The sequence below is a fragment of the Rhinatrema bivittatum genome, chromosome 2, assembly GCF_901001135.1.
Source record: "Rhinatrema bivittatum chromosome 2, aRhiBiv1.1, whole genome shotgun sequence".
NCBI lineage: Eukaryota > Metazoa > Chordata > Amphibia > Gymnophiona > Rhinatrematidae > Rhinatrema > Rhinatrema bivittatum.
Genome location: NC_042616.1, coordinates 733986968 through 734007084, shown reverse-complemented (window position 1 = coordinate 734007084; position 20117 = coordinate 733986968). Strand labels below are relative to the sequence as shown.

The window sequence follows — 20117 nt, the reverse complement described above, 5'->3', positions numbered from 1 at the left end:
TTAAGTTGTTCAGGGACAAAGAAGATGTATGTATCATTATTAAACTTTATGATGCATTTACCAAGGTATCTTAACTGGAAGGTTGCACCAAGAAATTAGGGCTCCTGATGCAAGGCAAAAAAGCTCTTTCTCCTCTCTTGGGTGGCCTTAGCCAGGTCAGGAAAGATTTGAATGAACTGGGCCATGAAATTAACTCCTAGATGCTGGAAATAATTTTTAAATCCTGCTCACATATAAATGAGACCAACAAAGTTGCTCTTTCATAAATCTCAACAGTAGAAGATTCCAGGAATTCAGTTAAGATTTGTAAATCCAATTGGTGTTGTGCTGCATTCTGTCTTGAATGTTAAAAGGAAGAAAATATACTTTATCAAATGAAGGAATGTTTTCTGAAGGAATATGTAGTATCTCAGTCATATACTTTCGAAGTGTAACACGTGGCTGTTCACTCATTATACTTGGAAAGTTCAAAAACCTTAAATTCAGGTGTCTTAGATGATTTTTAATAAATTCAACTTTCCTATTCAGAGTTCCTGGATTATAGATGACTGAAAGTTCTGATCAGTTTTCACTTGATCTTCTAGATTTTGGATTCTATTGGAATGTTCAATAAGCTGGGAGTTATGATCCTGAGTCACGGCGTCCAACTTTGAAGAAATTTCAGAAATTTGCAAGGAGCAACCTTTCAAAGCAGGGCCCAGCTGGGCCACTAATTCCCAAGAGAGTCTAATGTAACCACAGCCAGCTTGGGGAGTGGGGATCGTATAGATCTATGCTCAGAAGTAACAGTTGGTACCGTAATAGTTTGATCACTTGATGTTAAATTTATAGAAGACTTACCTCTGCCAGAAAAATCTGCTTGAGGCCGTCAAACCCACACTTCCCATCATCTGTGAGTTGCTGAACCACTCACAGCCTGCGCGGCAGCTCGCTCTATAGCAGAACCAGAGCTAACCAGCTAACCAGTCCTGGGTCTGTAAGCGCCAAATCCAGAGGGTGGAAGGAAGAAAGTGCCGATGGTGTTCTTAGGACAGGGGGGCTGAGGGAAATCTTCCCAGACAAGACAGGCTCCTCTTCCAAACTCATCAGCGGGAACCACCACCCCAGACACCGGGTAGGTAGCATCGAGTTCGGGGATGGAACGCTGCTCCGGAGGGAAGGGGGTGCTGACAGAAACATCTGTACTCTCCCCTTCTGTTTAGAAGGCATATCGATAGCGTAGAACGAAGAAACAAGAAAAATAGGACGGGCAAGTTGATCCAATGCTACTCACATGCCGCCATCTTGACTCCTTATCACACTTTTAATTTGGAATTCATTACCTGCTTGCCTTGCCTTCTTATATTTATTTAGTGTTTTTACTATACCGGTATTCATGAAAGGTATCACATCATGCCAGTTTACATTTAACAGGGAGTGATATATACAGCAAACTGAAATTATAACAAGTGCATGGTAAGAAAATTGCAGTTACATTAAAACAGGGAGGTGCACAACTGGGAGAAGAAGGGAGCGAAGAAGAAGGAGATTAACTGAAAGCAAATATTATTTACAATGATGCATAAAAATTAAATACAGTGACATATTAAAAAATTAAATACAGTGTAATAAACCTGTTGGGCAGTCGTCAATTGTATTTACTAAACCCTCTGCTAATTTTGGCGCTAACTCATCAGTGAATTCTGAATTCAAAATTTAGCGATGCCACTTCCATTTGATAAAACATTCCTCTGTGGCTTATACTGTGAGAAGCTTTTTCCTTTAAGCACAATCCTGGAGGAGGCCATCTAAAAATCAGGCTCTTTGCTTCTTATTTGAAATATTTGGAAGAGATGTTTAGCTACATGCAGCAAAGTGTTCATTTGTGCAATGCAAGAAATTTTGCTTACCTTAATAATTTACAAGAATAAGGCCTATCCTATTTTTCTAACATTTATTTCTTTGTTTGTTTATTTATTTACTTATTTGCTATCTGACTTTATTACCCCTCTATATGAATTAGAAATTAACCCAAGGTGACATAGAATGTATTAGAAATGGCAGCATATAATCAGAGATCAACAGTAGCTTAACAATGTGGAATAGATTGTAGAATCCATATCAAAACCTCATGTATTCATTGCAATAATCACACCATTAAGTTCTGAGAAACCATTAATATTAATATTAACATGGTGTATGTAAAACATTTTGACATCAGATGCTTCTCAAACAGATCTATTTTGTTTCCTCTCTGAAGTCCATGCAGCACATCACATTAATCAAACAGTTTTATGTGGATCACCAAGCTATCACCAGTTTTCTTTCCTTTGTGTTTCAAGGTTCTCAATCAAACATCCAGGCTGGAAATTCAATTGCTAGAAAACTCTTTATCTACATACAAGCTGGAGAAGCAGCTACTTCAGCAAACACATGAAATTCTGAAAATTCATGAGAAAAACAGGTAAGAAGGAATTTACTCATACTAAGTATAAGTTGGCTACATTAGAATCTTTAGTCTCTATTTCCCCATAGACTTGAGTATGGCATGGACAGTATCTGTATAAGCTTTTGTGTATTACTGTTGGGATAAAGTCCTGTAACTTTTCCGGAGGGATGAATTCCATTGGTGTGTTGTTTGAGGTGCCAAAATCTATCTTCTGAAAACCGAAGTATCATGCAGTAGAGCACTAGATAACCATAAAATGGCAAAAACTATTGATTTATGTCTTCAACAATTATGCATATTTAATACTAAAAATATATTTTGGGTTTCTTAGATACTTTCACATTATGACAAAATAGTCTGTATTTCTGCTTGGAAAAAATATTAATCAAAGAACACCAAATGCCTCTAATCTAAAGAAATACCTCTAATCTAAAAAAAACTGTATAAACACAAAACCAATCAAAGGGTGCAAATGTTTTTCTTGCTATATAGTTTGTCCAGTATCTAATTAGAGAGACATGTGCCACCTATAAGGCTATGTCTTCACTGAAGTTGTATATCATTTTAAAATTTTTGGTAATTTTTTGATGCAGTTTAAAAAAACAGTCTTATAGAGATGCAAGTAAGTTCTTAAGCTTTCTTCAACTTTATAAGGCAGTTTAAAGTCCGAATAAAGTGCAAAAGAGCTATTAAAACCCTCTCCAAGATCTGTATTACTAATAGCTCTGGAGCATTAAACAAAGATTTTGGCTTAAAGGCAGCCCAAGCTGCTTGAAACAGTATGAAAGTTCCCTGCCGATCACAACTTCATGTGCCCAATGCTCTAGCCCCAGAAGCAGACAATATTGTTGAAACGCTGCCAGAGTCAGGTACATTTAGTTGTGATTGGCAGGGAACTTTCATTCCATTTCAAGCTGCTTGGGCTGCCTTTATGCTAAAATCTTCATTTAATGTTCCTTCGATATAGATCTTGGAGAGGGTTTTAAAAACTCTTTTGCACTTTATTCGGACTTTAAACTGCCTTATAAAGTTGAAGAAAGCTTAAGAACTTACTTGCATCTCTAAAAGACTGCTTTTTTTTTAAACTGCATCAAAAAATTACCAAAAAATTTGAAACGGTATACATGTTAAGTGAAGACATAGCCTTATAGGTGGCACATGTCTCTCTAGTTAGATACTGGACAAACTATATAGCAACAAAAACACAATCACACAAATAAGAAACACATATTACAAGGTTTCAGTTCAAGACTCCTACCCCACGAAAAATAAATAAATAAATAAATAAAATGTAATAGGTCTATAGGCTCACAAAGCCTTCCCTCCCTCCAATTTACTAAAAAGAAGTTTAAGGTAGGCCACCTTCTAGAATCACAGCCTCTCTTTCATTGTAAATCCAACCCAAGCCCTCCTTCCTCACTTGGAACCCCCAAGCCTCTTACCATTGGCGGGAGCTTGGAACAATCATCCAGTTCTTGGCATGTCTTGCATTGCTGTCAAAGGAACACGGTATGTGTAGGAATCAAGACAATTCTTTCAATCTCTTGGCAGCGGTAAGGGATTTAGAAGGTTCCAGTAGGGGCAGGAGGGTTTGGTTGGGTTTATGAAGAGGGGGGAGAGGATGGACTACCGGAGGAGGCCTACTTAAAATTATCTTTTTTAAATTGGGGAAGAGGGTAGCTCTTCCGAACCTATTGGCTCACTATGAATATTTGGGGGGCTTGGCGGAGGAGGATCAGCTACAATAGTAACATATGTTTCAATGGGCTAAAGAAATCTGGCCATGAGGACAGCTGGTTTTTTTTTAAGTTTTCAATCACTAATTAATTGGCTATATTCTTTGTATATAGCTGGTAGGGAAAACTTATCCAGGTAAAGTTATGCAGATAAATTTGAAACCTAACCAGCAATATTTAAACATAGCCAGAGAGTTTCAAAGTTATCCAAATAGGTTTGCCCCAATAACTTTTGTTCAGTGGGATGTTTATTCCATTTGATTTTAAAAATATTATTTAAAAAAAAACAACCCTCCTAGCTCTCACTTTTTCATTGATAACTCAAGTTACATTCAGGTACAGTAGACTAACATTAGCCAGATAGGTTATTGATTTTACATTTTTTTTTACATTTTTTTTATAATATTGACCTCTTAACATTTGCCCTGATTTCATTTCCTAAACCTCTGAACTATGCTGGAATAAAACGTATAAATTTCTGCTTTTAAAATTAAAAACAAAAAAATCACTTTTAATCCTTTATTTATTGTCTGCTCAATTGTCTCAGTGAGAGTCTGCCATGCTGTGACACAATCAGTGTCATCAAGTATTACTAAAACTAATTTGCCATTGACTGGTGGATTCTAGCTACTGGATTATACATGTAAAGATTTTGATGCATTTGCATTTAATTTAATTTAATTTAATTTTAAGATTGCTATTCTTCTTTCATGGCCGATCAGTCACTTCAAAGCGGATTACTATAGGATTTGGTTACTATGTATGTCATAAGGTTGAGATAACAGTTAAGTCATATAATTGAGATAGTATATTAATGATATAGAGGTGTTGCATTAAAATTACAGTTCAATCTAGGGTCGGGGTGTTTTGTTTATATATATTGTATGTAGTTCACTGCTTGTTTAGCATAATGGAGATTGTGTTTGGCCTATTGGGTTTGTCCAGGGTCAGTTTGTTGGGGTTGTGCTTTTATTGGTTGAAGAATCACATTTAAAGTTGGTGACGAAAGAGCATGTAGTCACTGGTGGCTTAAGGGTTGAAGGGAGAGAGTTCTACAGATCAGGTATTGCTCTCTTCTAAACTCTGGACCTAGATTTTATTTTTTGCAGAGGGTTTTAAAAGCATGGGTGGTCAGATGTTGCTTTTGGCTAGACTGCAGGTTTCAGATAGGGTGATATCCTCTTTCTGTCAAATATGTAGATCAGTGTCTTTCAGTGCCTTAAATTTTACATTTAATACACAAGGAAACTGGAAACCATAATGTTGTCGCACAAACTGCAATGCTTGATTTTATTAATCAACCATTTCCTTTATATGTGATATTTATTTATTTATTTATTTATTTATTTGTCAGGTTTTCTATACCATCGTTTAGACAAGCCATCACAATAGTTTACAAAGTTTAATACAAGACATCCAATAATAAAAGCATAAATAGAAATAAAATAAGCTCATAATCATAAAATAAAGTTAATAAAAGCTATAAAAGTTATTATTTATTTATTTATTTATTTATTTATAAGCTTTTATATACCGGCATTCGTGGGAAACATCACGCCGGTTTATAGTTAACTATAAGGAATGGAAAAATACAATGAACGGGGAGGGGGGAAAGGAGGAGCAGGCTAGAAGGAGGAGGAGGATAGAGCAGAGGGAAGGTAAAGAGTAGGAGAGAGAAAAAATAGGAACAATACAATAATATCGCTGGGTATGAGCTTATAGTAACACTATTAACTAATTACAGACTTACAATTTACATTGCTAATTACAGTCTTACAATTATATTGCTAATTACAAAAAGGCTTCAAATTATAAAATAAAGTAAATAAACAGAATAAAACATAAAAGATATAAGGGGTAGATTTTCAAAAAGCGCGAATAGGCCTACTTTTGCTTGCGCATCAGACTCAAGCAAAAGTACGCCTGATTTTAGTAGATACGCGCGGAGCAGCGCGTATCCACTAAAATCCCTGGATCGGCGCGCGCAAGGCTATTGATTTTGGGGCGGATTTTCAGAGCCCTGCTCGCGTAAATCCGCCCAAAACCGGGCGGATTTACGCGAGCAGGGCCCTGCGCGCCGGGAAGCCTATTTTACATAGGCCTCCCGGCGCGCGCAGAGCCCCGGGACTCGCGTAAGTCCCGGGGTTCTCAAAGGGGGGCGTGTCGGGGGGCGGGCCCGGTCATCGCGGCGTTTCGGGGGCGTGTCGGCAGCGTTTTGGGGGCGGGTACGGGGCGTGGCTACGGCCCGGGGGCATGGCCGCGCCCTCCGTAACCGCCCCCAGGTCGCGGCCCGGCACGCAGGAGGCCCGCTGGCGCGTGGGGATTTACGCCTCCCTCTGGGAGGCGTAAATCCCCCGACAAAGGTAAGGGGGGGGTTTAGACAGGGCCGGGCGGGTGGGTTAGGTAGGGGAAGGGAGGGGAAGGTGAGGGGAGGGCAAAGGAAAGTTCCCTCCGAGGCCGCTCCGATTTCGGAGCGGCCTTGGAGGGAACGGGGTAGGTTGCGCGGCTCGGCGCGCACCGGCTATACAAAATTCATAGCCTTGCGCGCGCCGATCCAGGATTTTAGTGGATACGCGCGGCTCCGCGCGTATCTACTAAAATCCAGCGTACTTTTGTTTGCGCCTGGAGCGCAAACAAAAGTAGGCTATTCGCGCGCCTTTTAAAATCCGCCCCTTTGTATAGCCGGCGCGCGCCGAGCCGCACTGCCTACCCCGTTCCCTCCAAGGCCGCTCTGAAATCGGAGCGGCCTCGGAGGGAACTTTCCTTTGCCCTCCCCTCACCTTCCCCTCCCTTCCCCTACCTAACCCACCCGCCCGGCCCTGTCTAAACCCCCCCCTTACCTTTGTCGGGGGATTTACGCCTCCCGGAGGGAGATGTAAATCCCCGCGCGCCAGCGGGCCTCCTGCGCGCCGGGCCACGACCTGGGGGCGGGTACGGAGGGTGCGGCCATGCCCCCGGACCGCCCCGGGCCGTAGCCACGCCCCCGTACCCGCCCCCAAAACGCTGCCGACACGCCCCCGAAACGCCGCGACGACCGGGCCCGCCCCCGACACGCCCCCGACACGCCCCCCTCCGAAAACCCCGGGACTTACGCGAGTCCCGGGGCTCTGCGCGTGCCGGTAGGCCTATGTAAAATAGGCTTCCCGGCGCGCAGGGCCCTGCTCGCGTAAATCCGCCCGGTTTTGGGCGGATTTACGCGAGCAGGGCTCTGAAAATCCGCCCCTAAGAGTAGAAGTTATTAAACAGAGCTGAAAAAAAAATATATATATGTAAGAACAAAATGGAAATCATAATAGAACAAAATGCCAAATATATCATAGTAGTTTGTTCAGTTTTAAAAGGTCACATTTTCTCTGTTTAAAATTCAGAAACTTGTGTTCTGACCCTACAGATAGGTCAACCATACCAACACACACACACTTCAACAAGCATCTCTGAAACTGTTGTACAACATTGCCTTAGTGTGCAAAAGTCTGGACTAAATCAGCTAACCAGTGATGTATCTTGCAAAAGAGATTATCTAAATCAAGTTATCCTTGCTCCCAAAGGAATAGTAAAATGTTTTTTCCCCCAATATGTTCTACTTCATCAACTTTCAAAGTGACTGCAGCCTTCACTGGGAGTCACTGTGACCTCTGTGTCTGCAATTGCAGGACAGGGGGTTCCTCTGCACAGAGCATTCCTGCTGAGTTGGTCTTCCACCTTATATCCTGACAAATTTAATGCATCATTTCTCTGCCTGAAAATAGATTTGTGGTTTGTGACCTCACTATTAGCTCTTCTACCTTTTGATGTCCTTACTCTGACATAGATATATGGGCAGAGCATGAACTAGTTGATATATCTTTACAATAGTTAATACATTTGTAAATTGTTCCATGTATATTACTATATATTCATAAGTAAAACGCTTCTTAGGAAACTAGCAGGACCATATATAGTTTTATAATGGTGATATTCAATCTGTGGCTCTTGATTAACTTCAGTTCAGCTACTTTGCACCACAGACATATAAACACAGAAACAAATAACATTAACACTTAAATGTAAATGATAAAATGCAATAAACATTGGGTTAACCCCATGGCATAGGCTATAGCATTGCAGATGAGGCATGGAGGGTTGAGGCTGGTGGGACCTAGGTCCACCACAGAAGATGACTGCCACTGCAAGGGAATTCGTGCTGGGCTGTCTTGTTGCACTGGGGTGTTTTTATCTCAGCACAGACACAGCAAAGAGGAAGTCAATCTGTAAACCTGACTCCTTGGTCCTTTCCTAACTGGACTGCTATGGACCTCCTCTAGAGATTTCCTCTGACTTTGCACTGCCCAGGGATAGAACCTTTACTATCTTTTGGCTTCTAGATGGTTCTATATGCAGGCCAAAAATGTTAATTTTATTTCTTTTAATTTTGTTGAAGGATACTTTCCATCCAAATTATGCTTTATTTGGATACATTTTTTTGCAATATTTTCATCTGTAATCATGCTATATAGAAAAAGCATGTACTATTTGCAAATAGTGTACACTCTTTGCCAAATAAAAAAAAAATCTAAATTTTGGCAGGAGTTTTTCTTTCTTTTTTTTAATGAATTGAAACGAGGCTGTTTTGTTGCCCTCTTCATTTTGCCCTCAAGTTCATAACCCTATCGATTAGTCTTTGCCTTATACCCAGGTCTGAGGACTGATTTGCACATCAAGACCTCTATGGATGTCCTCCAGAGATATCCTCTAGCTTTGTCCAGCCCAAGTATAGTTAAGTTCTCCTTCTTCTGGCTTCTATATGGTTTCATTAGTCTTTTCCCTATACTCAGGTCTGAGGATCAATTTGGATGTCAGGACTGCTACGGATGTTCTCCAGACTTTTCTCTGGCTTCAGGACATTGTTTAGGATGCTTCCCCTCTTATGTTGCTTTGGGGTCCTCGTACCACTATTGTTGGTGCTATTTTTCGCTCTCTTGGTGCCTTTGGGTCTTCATTCCACTTTTGGTGGTGCTCCTTCTCCCTCTTGGGGTGTTTGTGCCTCTGTGCTGCTTTCCTCTCTCATGGTGTCTTGGAGTGTTCTTTCCTCTGCTCATTTACCTTTTGCACAGACGTATAGCAAAGGCAAGCCTTCTTTATACTTTTTCTTCTCTTTCTTGGAACTAAGGACCCCCCTTTGTGTAGAGGTGAAAAGAGGGCATAAAACAAAATTTTGGAAGGCAAAACATGGATTGGAATAATTGGGAATTTTGATGCATATGGGTTTAAAACTCTTTGTTCTTAAATATCAAAATATTTAATATAAATATATTTATCCAGTTTCTTAAAATCAGTAATATAGCTTCAGAATACTACTATACAAGTTCTATATATTCTTAAACGATAGTGTGTTTCAGTAGAGATAGTGGAACAATAGTCAGGCTCTTTTACTTGTACCACTGCTGTCCCTTAGAACCTGAGCTATGTCTTTCTCCTCCTTTCTTCCACAAACTCTACATCTTTCTCTTATCAGAGTCCATTTCTCCCCCCTTCAGCAGCATCTCTTCTCACTTCTCTAGCTTTTGTCATGTCTTTCAGGCATCTCACCTACCCCTCCATTCCCTTTTCCTCTCTCCTACATTCCAGTCCTTCTCTTTGTTTTTATTTATCTCCTGCTCCTATTCCTTCATTTCGATATTATTCGTCATCCCAGTTCTTTTCCCATTCTTACCCCTTGTCTCCAGCAACACTTCATTTCTCTTTTCCCAAACATCTTTCCCAGCCTCTTATTCCCCCCCCCCCCTTGCAGCATCATCCCCTGCCTCTTAACCCCTTTCACCGTATCTCTCCTCTCACAGATCCACCTTTACTTGCATTAACTCACCTGCCTCTGTCTGATAACCTAACTGAGTGGTGGAAGCCCATTTCTCATCTGCTGTACACCATATGCAATCTGCAACAGCATGGAAAGCATTTAAACTCACAAGCTGACACTTCCTGGCTGCTGATCTTGATCATTACAAGATCAATGTAGCCTCCCTGTAAGTTTCCAAAATCAGGACCAAGGCTTGAGACTGAACTAAATATATTAATTAGCACATGCTGTGCAGTTGCCAATCAGGGTAGTTGAGGTCATGCTTTCTTAGTCTGTGTGTAGAGTTTGAACCTTTGACCCCTGGCAGCTTAATGGTGCTGTTCTCAATACCTAGGGTGAAGCATAAGCAGAACTGAAGTAGTAGGAAGCACAAATAAATCCTGCTACTAGGATTTGTCTCAAAGACATTACAATTAGCAGCCAGGACATGCTGGCCAATGTATTATAGAAATGCTCACAGGGCCAGCACAAACTGCGCACAGCTGTCAGCAGCTGTAAAATGAGTTCCCAGCACTCCTGGTGACTGGGCAGCAGTCTGTTCAGCCAGGTTTATGGTGTGTCTGGTCACTGCTCAGTCATGCCCACCTTAGAGGAGACGTTGACCTCGAGCCCAGCACAGGAAAGGGCTGAGATTGAAGGGCTGGGTTCCTGTTGGACCAGTTCTGAAGTAGGAGACAGACTAGCAGAACAAACAAAGAACACTGAATCAGTCAGTAACCAGTAAGTGAAGAGTTGTACAAATCAGCATTCAATGAGTAAGCAAATTCTATTTTTAAAACACTTTTCTGAAAGTCTCAGAAAATTAATTAGAATTTGCAAATGTCCAGAACTCCAGAAGCTTATTAACACAGAGGCTGATATTCAAAGTATTATCCAGCTAAATTTAGTGACACATTTAGACAAAACACAGCATTTAAAAATTCCCACTGTACACCATTTAAACTTTACCCAGATAAGTCATTCCCCAGCTAAAATTTAGCTGGATAAAAAGAAATAGCGTGGAGAGTATTCTGGGAACACAGCTAAAATTTAGCTAGATTACTCTGATTGAAATAATTGCTGTCCTAAAATAAGCCAGATGACTAAATAAAAAGGAATAATGGCTAAGCAGCAGCTTATTCCCCCCAGACCCCCCCGTCCCTCAAAATCTTTTAAAATTGTAGAATGGGCTAAGAGGCTTCATCTCCCACCCCCAATATCTTTAAAAATTGTTGCATGGGCCAAGTAGACCTCGTCTTACTCACAATATCTCAAAACCTTTTGAGGCCAAGCAGTGCTAGTTTCTACCATCATATTCCTTACTTTAAAAACATTTTGCCAAACCACACCTCCACCACCCCACTTTTGAACCCCAAAACGTATCCCCAAAGAAGACTGGAAGGAGCTGAGGCTCTTACCCCCTATTGCTCCGCTGAATACTGGGTGCTTGTCCAGCTGACAGATACTGGCACTTAGCACTTATTCACTTCACTCCCACATGAAGCACCATTCCCAGTTCAGAATGCAGAACTGAACTGGGACTGGCTGCTTCCTTATCTGTGAGTGCTCAGAGGACAATCCCTATTCAGCATGCAATAAACCTCAAGAAACAGATATCAGTAACAAAAGCCCACAGCTTTATTAGAAATCAAACTAACCCAAGCCATTATTGTTTTTACAACAGGTAACCAAATCTCCCTCTACCACTAGCTCAACAGCTGGACAGCCCTATCTACCATGGCCCAGGTACAGGCAATGTTTAACTTTCCTGGACTTCAGCCAAAATGGCGCCGAAAAATGGCGGCGGCCATAGACGAACACGATTGGACGGCAGGAGGTCCTTCCGGACCCCCGTTGGACTTTTGGCAAGTCTCGTGGGGGTCAGGAGGCCACCCACAAGCTGGCCAAAAGTTCCTGGAGGTCCAGCGGGGGTCAGGGAGCGATTTCCCGCCGCGAATCGTTTTCGTACGGAAAATGGCGCCGGCAGGAGATCGACTGCAGGAGGTTGTTCAGCGAGGGTTCCGGCGCCTCGCTGAACAACCTCCTGCAGTCGATCTCCTGCCGGCGCCATTTTCCGTACGAAAACGATTTGCGGCGGGAAATCGCTCCCTGACCCCCGCTGGACCTCCAGGAACTTTTGGCCAGCTTGTGGGGGGCCTCCTGACCCCCACGAGACTTGCCAAAAGTCCAGCGGGGGTCCGGAAGGACCTCCTGCCGTCCAATCGTGTTCGTCTATGGCCGCCGCCATTTTTCGGCGCCATTTTGGAAAATGGCGCCGGCTGAAGACAACAAGATTCAGGAGCAGGAGCCCGTTCCGGACCGCTGCCGTTCCGGACCGCCGCTGGACCCGCAGGTTATTTAAGTCATTTGGGGGGGGTTCGGGAGGGTGGGGGATTTAATTTAAAGGGTCGGGGGTGGGTTTTAGGGGGTTTTAGTGTGCCGGCTCACGATTCTAACGATTTATAACGATAAATCGTTAGAATCTCTATTGTATTGTGTTCCATAACGGTTTAAGACGATATTAAAATTATCGGACGATAATTTTAATCGTCCTAAAACGATTCACATCCCTACCCTCCAGCGGACTACCGCCATGGCCAGTGACCCCCTAAGGCTACATTCCAGCATAAGAGGCCCCAACTATGAAGTGTTACCCACATTTCAGTCATTGCTTCATCATATACAAAATAATATCTTACCCCCACCCCCCACATTGACTTGGGTTCCCAGCCCAACAGCTACAACAATACCTACATAGCAATTTTAACAAACTAGGGTGGGTGGGAGGGAAACCACTGCAGCTGTGGGATCAATAGGAGTGTGCACTCTAAATCCACCTCCTCTTAATCCTATAGCACTCCCTTCCTTTCCCTATGTCCCCAGGGCCAATCACCAACCAGAGGCAGATAGCAGTATCCTCTCTGGTCATAATTTGAACTGCAGGGTCAAGGAAAAAAACCCTGTTGCCTCTAGCATTTGTCAGATCTTTTCCCCCAATCTCTGATTCAAGTAAATACTTCCAAGTTTGTGCAATGAGCAGGGGACCCGGTGCCATGTGGGGCCATCCTGTCCAACTCGCATGCACAGTTGAAGTCCTGACTTTTGTGTGATCCCCTCTCTTCCTTTCCACTTGTATTAAACTCTGCTGTCTGATGATCACTGGGTTGAAGGTGACCACTTACTTGACCATTAATAACTCCAGGTCCAATATTTCTCATTCAATTTTGAATTCTGTTAATCATTGCCTAAAGAGCGACCTTTAAAGGGAGTCTAGGATATCCCCATTTCTAAGTATTTATTTTAGAATTTTATATTCTGCTTTTTGACAATTCATAGTGGATTACTGTAAGTATTTCCCTATCCCCAGAGGACTTACTGTCTAAGGCCTTGATTCATCATTTTGCTATAAAACTGTGAAAAATAGTGCCTGCAATAAAAAAAAAGGGGTGTGGGTAATTTTCCAGATACAACATAGGTATTTTACTGCATGTTAAATGTATCAAAACTGTGATATTGGAGAGAGAGACTCTTTATAAGGATCTCATATGAGTAGTAACTCAGAGTGAGATTTTGGTGGTGGCCTAGGTTTTGGGGGGCAGTTGTACATGCGCAGTCATAGGTACAAACAGCATAGTAGATATCAGTGAAGATTTTATGTGATTTGGATTGATGAAAGGTACACAAAGATGAGATTTGTACATTGTACTCTCAAACTAGCTTGATAGCAGCTAGGTAGAGAGTACATCAAGCTAGGTCAAGAGTACAATGTGGTATAAAAAGTTGCCTAATATGGTGTCTCCTCTCCCTCTTTCATTTCCTCTCCTTCTCCCTCCCTCCCTCCCTGAAATGGAGTTTGCAATATTTATTACAAATCCCATTTCGGGCATAACACCAGGAAAAGAAGTGTAGTTATTTCTGGCGTTAAATCCCATGATAGCGTGTGTTATGCTATCGCACGCAATGTTAAGCACCCCTCATTTTCATAAACTTCTCCCATTTGTCTAAGTTTTTATCTAACAATGCATTATTTATCACATGCATTTAGGCCCTAGCATGATTTGAAGAATAACCCCCTAAGTTTGTACCTAAGGCAATGGAGGTTAAAGTAACTTGCCCAAGGTCACAAGGAGCAACAGTAGGACTTGAACAATGGTCTCCCCAGTTGGTAGTTAAAATCTCAAACCAGCAACACATCTTCCATCTCTACAAAATGATGGTTTCTTCAATTAAATCTCTATCTCTGTCTGCATTGGAAATCTGGGGATCGCATGTACAAACAGAAATACAATTTCTCCTTTCAAAGATAACCCACAATACTGCTTCCACTTCTTCCTACTCTCTGCAATTCAGTTATTTTAATGGTATGCTTTACATAGAGTGCATCCCCTTTGCTACTTGTTCTGTCCTTACTGAACAGATTATAGCCTGATATGGCTACATCCCAGGCATAAAACTCATTATACTACTTCTGTACTGTACCAATAATATCTAAATCTGTCTTTGCTATAAGAGTCCCAAGTATGTGATTTTATTTCATACGTGCATTTGCTGCCTTTCTTTATTTCCTTTCCCTGTTTCTGTATGTGCTCATATTTACCTTTCTTGTTCTCCCAGTTCTTTACATGCTTCTTTTTCGTATTCCCATCTTTGTTTGTTTTAGTCTTGTTTATTTTCTGGGAATGGGAGGAGTAACTTCCAATTCAGCTAGCTTCCATCTGCCATCCTATAAATAACATTACCAATGTTGCCAAAACCCATCTTCCTTGCACCAGTAATTCAGCCACGCAGGGAAGTTTCTTGTGTGTTCAAAGCCAGTGCTTCAATTAGGCAAACTAGGTGCCAACAATTCTGGGGCATCAAAATCCCACTATCATGAGACACAAAGGGGTTCTGTGTCAGAGCCAAAGAAAGGAGTGCTGTGCTGGAGCTACAGATGCCAGTCGGAAGAAGAGCTGCGCTGCAGGTACATTAGAGGAAGGGGGTACCTGACCAAGGTTTTGCCTCTTACACTGGCCGTGGGTGTCATGTCCTTTTTTTTCTCCTTGCCATGCACAAGTAAGAAAAAGGTCAGTGTTCTCGACAGCTGCTTAATATCCTCCCCTAATTTTCTGAGCTCCTCTTCAACTAACACTGGCTTAACTCCCGGCCAGATCATTTCTCCGCTGAAGGACTAGGACATCATGATTTTTTTCTCCCCTTCTTTCTGCTTCAGTAACCTTAGGAATAGACTTTGGAGCCTATGCACTAAAACGAGTTAAAAAAAAAGTTTTCAAGTGCAAATCAGTAAAAATGTTTCCCCTGTGTGCTAAATAGCATGTACATGCTATACTGAGCATGTGCAGTCATCTTTTCCTCATGGCTCAACAACTTTGCTGTAAATCTGTTTAAAAGAAACTGTGAAATATAGGGCTGGTTGTCAGTGCTAAGGGCAGAAGTCAGAGAGCATCTACAACACAGGAAAAGAGGAGAAAGATGAGAAAAAACTTCTTAGAGAGGAGAACTAGACCAAAAGCATGTACCTAAGAGGTCTGAAAAGGAGAAAAATGACTGGCATCAGAATGTGCCTTAGTTAGCTCTGGCACATGTGTGCCATTAAATCCAGGGTAATATACACCAGGAATGAAAAATCCAATATCACCAATCTATTTTGTTGGAGTAGCAATGGCACTTTGACGGCTAATTATGTTGAAGCCTCGGAACACCTGCAGTTGTCTTTGGACAGGCTAACATTGTAATAATAGCACATTCCATTACTCTATGTCAGGAAAGCAAATTCAGGTGATTGACAACACCATTGCATGTCCCCATCCCCTGATACTACTCACATCCCTATTCTAGCACCAGGATAGCAGAAGACTGCAATCCCAGTCACTTGCAGCATTTTTGAAGCTGAAACTGGCCTGAAAGCGCATAGAACATAATTTAGTGTGCATAACAACTGACCTTAGCTTTAGTGCAAAGAACTCATAGTTTTCTTTTCTTTTTTTATAAAATAATTTGTATTCCACTGGCCATACAATTTATACAATAACATATGCCACTCATCATTTACATAAGAAAGTACCCATATACAACAAGAGAACACCCATATACAACAAGAGAACACTTCAGAGTACATCTTTGATTATACAAACCGAAACAGGCAGTTTTCAACAGGCAATATAACATCCTGCGGTTTTCTTTTCTTTTCTCCTCAATTGTACTCATTCAAGTCCAGATCACACACTAATTTTAGCACCCTGACATTCAAAAGCTAGCTATTAATTAGTATTTATTTCCCTTCATCTCTTCTCTCCATCCTTACAAAGTACTCTTTCTCACCTCATGCATTCAACTTAGTCTCCTTCTTCCCTTCACCCATATTACTTTTATACTATCCTACCATATTTATTCAACTCAAAAACCCAAGGACAAGTTCAAAGTCCAGCGAGATAAACCCAAGAGCTGAAGATAAGGTTTTGCACAAAAATGTCAGTGCCTATACAAAGAGTTTAAGCCCTTCTAGTTATTTGCTTGTGGTCTCTTCATTCTATAGAATAGCCTAGATCCCAGAGACTTCACTGTCATTCCAGTGGCAATTGTTCATAGAATAACTGCCAGGCCTCTGTATGTGTCTTTGGCATCTTTTCTTTCTCATTTTAGCATCTAGCCATTCCATTTGCACATACTCTATCAGAAAACTTTTCCACAGAAGTAAGTCTGGTGCAACCGGCTCAATCCATCTAAGAAGGTGGCAACTACAGGCCACTTGCAGTGCAAAATCTAAGAATTTTTTTGTGCCATTTAGACTATCCTTCAAGAAAAAACCTGAGCATAATTCATCATCTATAGGTAGTTTCACATGCTGTAATACCAGTAGTACTTTATCCCAGAATGTAAGCACTGTTGGGCAATACAATAGTTTGTGCAACATGCCAAATTGCCCTTAGCATATGAAGCACAAAGGAGTGAGTGCTTCATATGATATCACTTGGCATTGTGTATGTAAGAATTGTGCAGTATTTGGTGTTCCATTTCACTAAGCTCTACATCTGTTGAAGCATTATGCAATAACACATAGCATTTCTGGATGGTAGAGCTCGGCACCTCTTTATTCAATATTGTACTCCATAACCTACTCAAAGAAGCCAGTCCAGCGTCAGTTAGGTTTTTGTTTTTTTTACATAACAAGTGCCATGGAGTGATAGTACTTTTTCTTGCTTTTATTTCTTGAATTTTTCGTGAGCATATGTAGTGCCTTGCTTGCAAAAAATGCAAAAAACTGGATCTGCACCACATAGCTGGTCATTTCAGGCTAAAAGTACACCAGGGAGGTCCCAGGGAAGCTGTTATCAGTATCACTATCATGGCATACAGTTTAATGACATTCCCTACTTGAACTTGATCTTTCTACTGGGTCGAATTTTGGCTTTCTTCTGAAATCTGTTTTTCAATTGTCACAATCAGATCATGACAATCGTCTCTCATTGGTGTGCTTTTCCTGGTAATTTGTGAGGTTGGCTTTATTAAAAAAGCTTTTCCCAAATTCTTTAGCTGAATATAGTCTCTTCCATTTTACTTTTCTGATGTTGCATAATTTTTCTCTCCTACTGAAACCTTTCCCACATTCAAATATGTAAAAGATCTCTCTTGTGCATCTTTCTTCTTGTGCCTGTATTTCTTCCAGAGATGGGTGTTGCGAGCGCAGCCGATGGCGTGGGCTCGGCGCACATCACTTAGCTCATAGGAGAGCGGAGCCCTTGGGCCATGGGGCGGCTCAGGTCGGAACATGAGTCGCACCCATGGTTAGGTGTGTGTGCAGGAATGGGCGGCATAGGAACAGAGCTGGACAAAGCTTGGAAGGCAGGGGTTAAGACGTAAGCCTCAGGCGAGGACTTGGAGACAAGAGGCTCGGGATTTGGAAGACATGAAGCTTGGCACGTGGAGCTTCGAAATGAAGACATGAAGCTTGGAAGACATGGAGCTGGCTTTTCAAACAAGCCTTTTACAAAGAGAACGGGGCAAGCAAATAAATAAGGAAGAGCAGGCATAGAGCACCCTGCACATAATCTCCAGATACCTACCTGGAATTATTTTTATCCCTCAGATAATCATAGTCAATAATCTGAAATGATGAAAATCAACCACATGTACTCTCCCATGAGAATTTCATCAATGAAATTCTGTGTCATAAACCAATTAGTACTTAATGTTTGTTACTGGATACTATTGGCACCCTCCTTGTAAAGTACAATCTTTTCTTTGCTATATGTGCCCTATTGTAAACCGTTATAATGGTAAATAACTTAATGATGGTATAGAAAAACTTTAAAATAAATAAATAGACTTGGAAGACGTGGATATAGGAAGCTTGGGTGAGATGAGGAGACAAGACTTGGAACTTGGAGATGAGGTGACAAGACTTGGAACTTGGAGACAAGGAGAAGACATAAAGGTAGAGCAGGACCCCTCAGGTGCCCTACACAGCCCGTAGGCTGATCACGGACCACCTTGCCCCCTATGCACCCTATACAGCTGGTGGCTGGTTGCAGACCATGAGAGGAGCAGGGCGAGCTAGGAAGGTCTCATAGCACAGGAGCAACATGACCCATGGTTCCTCTGGAGTCGAAAGGGTAAAGTCTAGAACTTGGGGACTTGAAGACCAGAACCTTGACATTAAAAACAGGAACGTCTCGAGGCATGAGACAGACAGGACCTGGAGCATTAGGACCGGGGTGAGACATCAGGACTGGAACATCTGAGGAACAACTGGACATGGAACTTCTAAGGAAAACTGGGAATGGAACCATCAAGGGACAACTGGAAAGGCTAGAGTGGAGTCAAGGGCTGTCACTCTGGAATGGACTCACAGACATCTCTCTGGAATGGACTCACAGACATCTCTCTGGGATGGACTCACGGACATCACTCTGGGGTGGACTCACGGAGATCAGGACTTGGATCAGACATCGGGACTCAGACTCAAACCTCAGGACTCGGACTCAGACCTCAGGACTTGGATCAGACATCAGGACTCAGACTCACAGAGATCAGGACTCAGACTCAGACATCAGGACTTGGAGTAGACATCAGAACTCAGACTCACGGACACCAGGACTTGGATCATACATCAGGACTGAAGAGAACTCTTCAGGAGCATCTGGATAGATGCGAAGATAACAGAGGAATGGAGCGAGGCCCTTTTATGGGGCTGACCCAGGAACAAGGCGGAGACTGGCAGTCGATGGGGCCTCGGCCCCTTCCTGCCACTGGTCTTTTAAAAGGAGGAAGGAGTCCTGGCCGCGCGCTTAAGGAAGGCTGGAGGAAGCCTGCAGGACTCTGGAGAGTGGCCCTGCAGAGCAGAATGAGGCAGGCCATGTCGGCAGCGATTCAGCTGCATAGGAGGAGGGCCCAGAGGCAGGCAACATCAGCAGCATCCCTCCTGGGTCAGAGAGCAGGGCCCGAGGGTGGCACCCAGCCGCGAAGAACCTCGAGGGTGGCCTCCTGGCCATGAAGAGAACAGTGTCTGGCAGCAGCACCCGCCGCAGAGAGTCAGGTAAGCGGCAACATCCAGGCCGCAAGAGTCCTGGTCATCTGTGGCTCAGCCGCGAAGGTAGCAGAGGTCCGGACTATGGGGGTGGTGGGGGGTGTGCAGCGGAGGAAAGGCCCTGTCTGCGGGCAGGGACGCAACAATGGGGGTAGAAGGATAAACTTTTATTATTTTTAATTTTTCACATTTGTTTCTGGGGACAAAACACCCCAGTATAACCAACAAAAAACTATGGTGAGAGAACAAGGCTGGAAGTTTAGAGTTATAGAACTAAACAAACAACCAGAAAAGGGGTGGGAGAAAAACATGTATTTTTTTCTTTTTTCAAATGTTTTGGGACACAATACTCCAGTATAACCAACCAACAAACATAGAAAGAAGGTATGAGAACTAGGCTGAGATCCGAACCTTGAATTCTGTGTACAATTCTGGTTGCCGCATCTCAAAAAGATATAATTGTGATGGAGAAGGTACAGAAAAGGGCTACCAAAATGATAAGGGGAATGGAACAACTCCCCTATGAGGAAAGACTAAAGAGGTTAGGACTTTTCAGCATGGAGAAGAGACGGATGAGAGGGGATATGATAGAGGTGTTTAAAATCATGAGAG

At 42.3% G+C, this 20117-nt stretch overlaps 1 protein-coding gene across 8 annotated transcripts in view; it reads left to right on the top strand.

Moving 5' to 3' along the window:
* Window positions 1-20117, top strand: part of ANGPT1 (angiopoietin 1) — a 749830-nt gene that overhangs the window by 454939 nt on the left and 274774 nt on the right. For all 8 annotated transcript variants that reach the window (XM_029591875.1, XM_029591876.1, XM_029591880.1 and 5 more), the window contains exon 3: window positions 2322-2443. In XM_029591875.1, the coding sequence (XP_029447735.1) occupies window positions 2322-2443 (122 nt within the window). The remainder of the gene's footprint in view (window positions 1-2321; window positions 2444-20117) is intronic.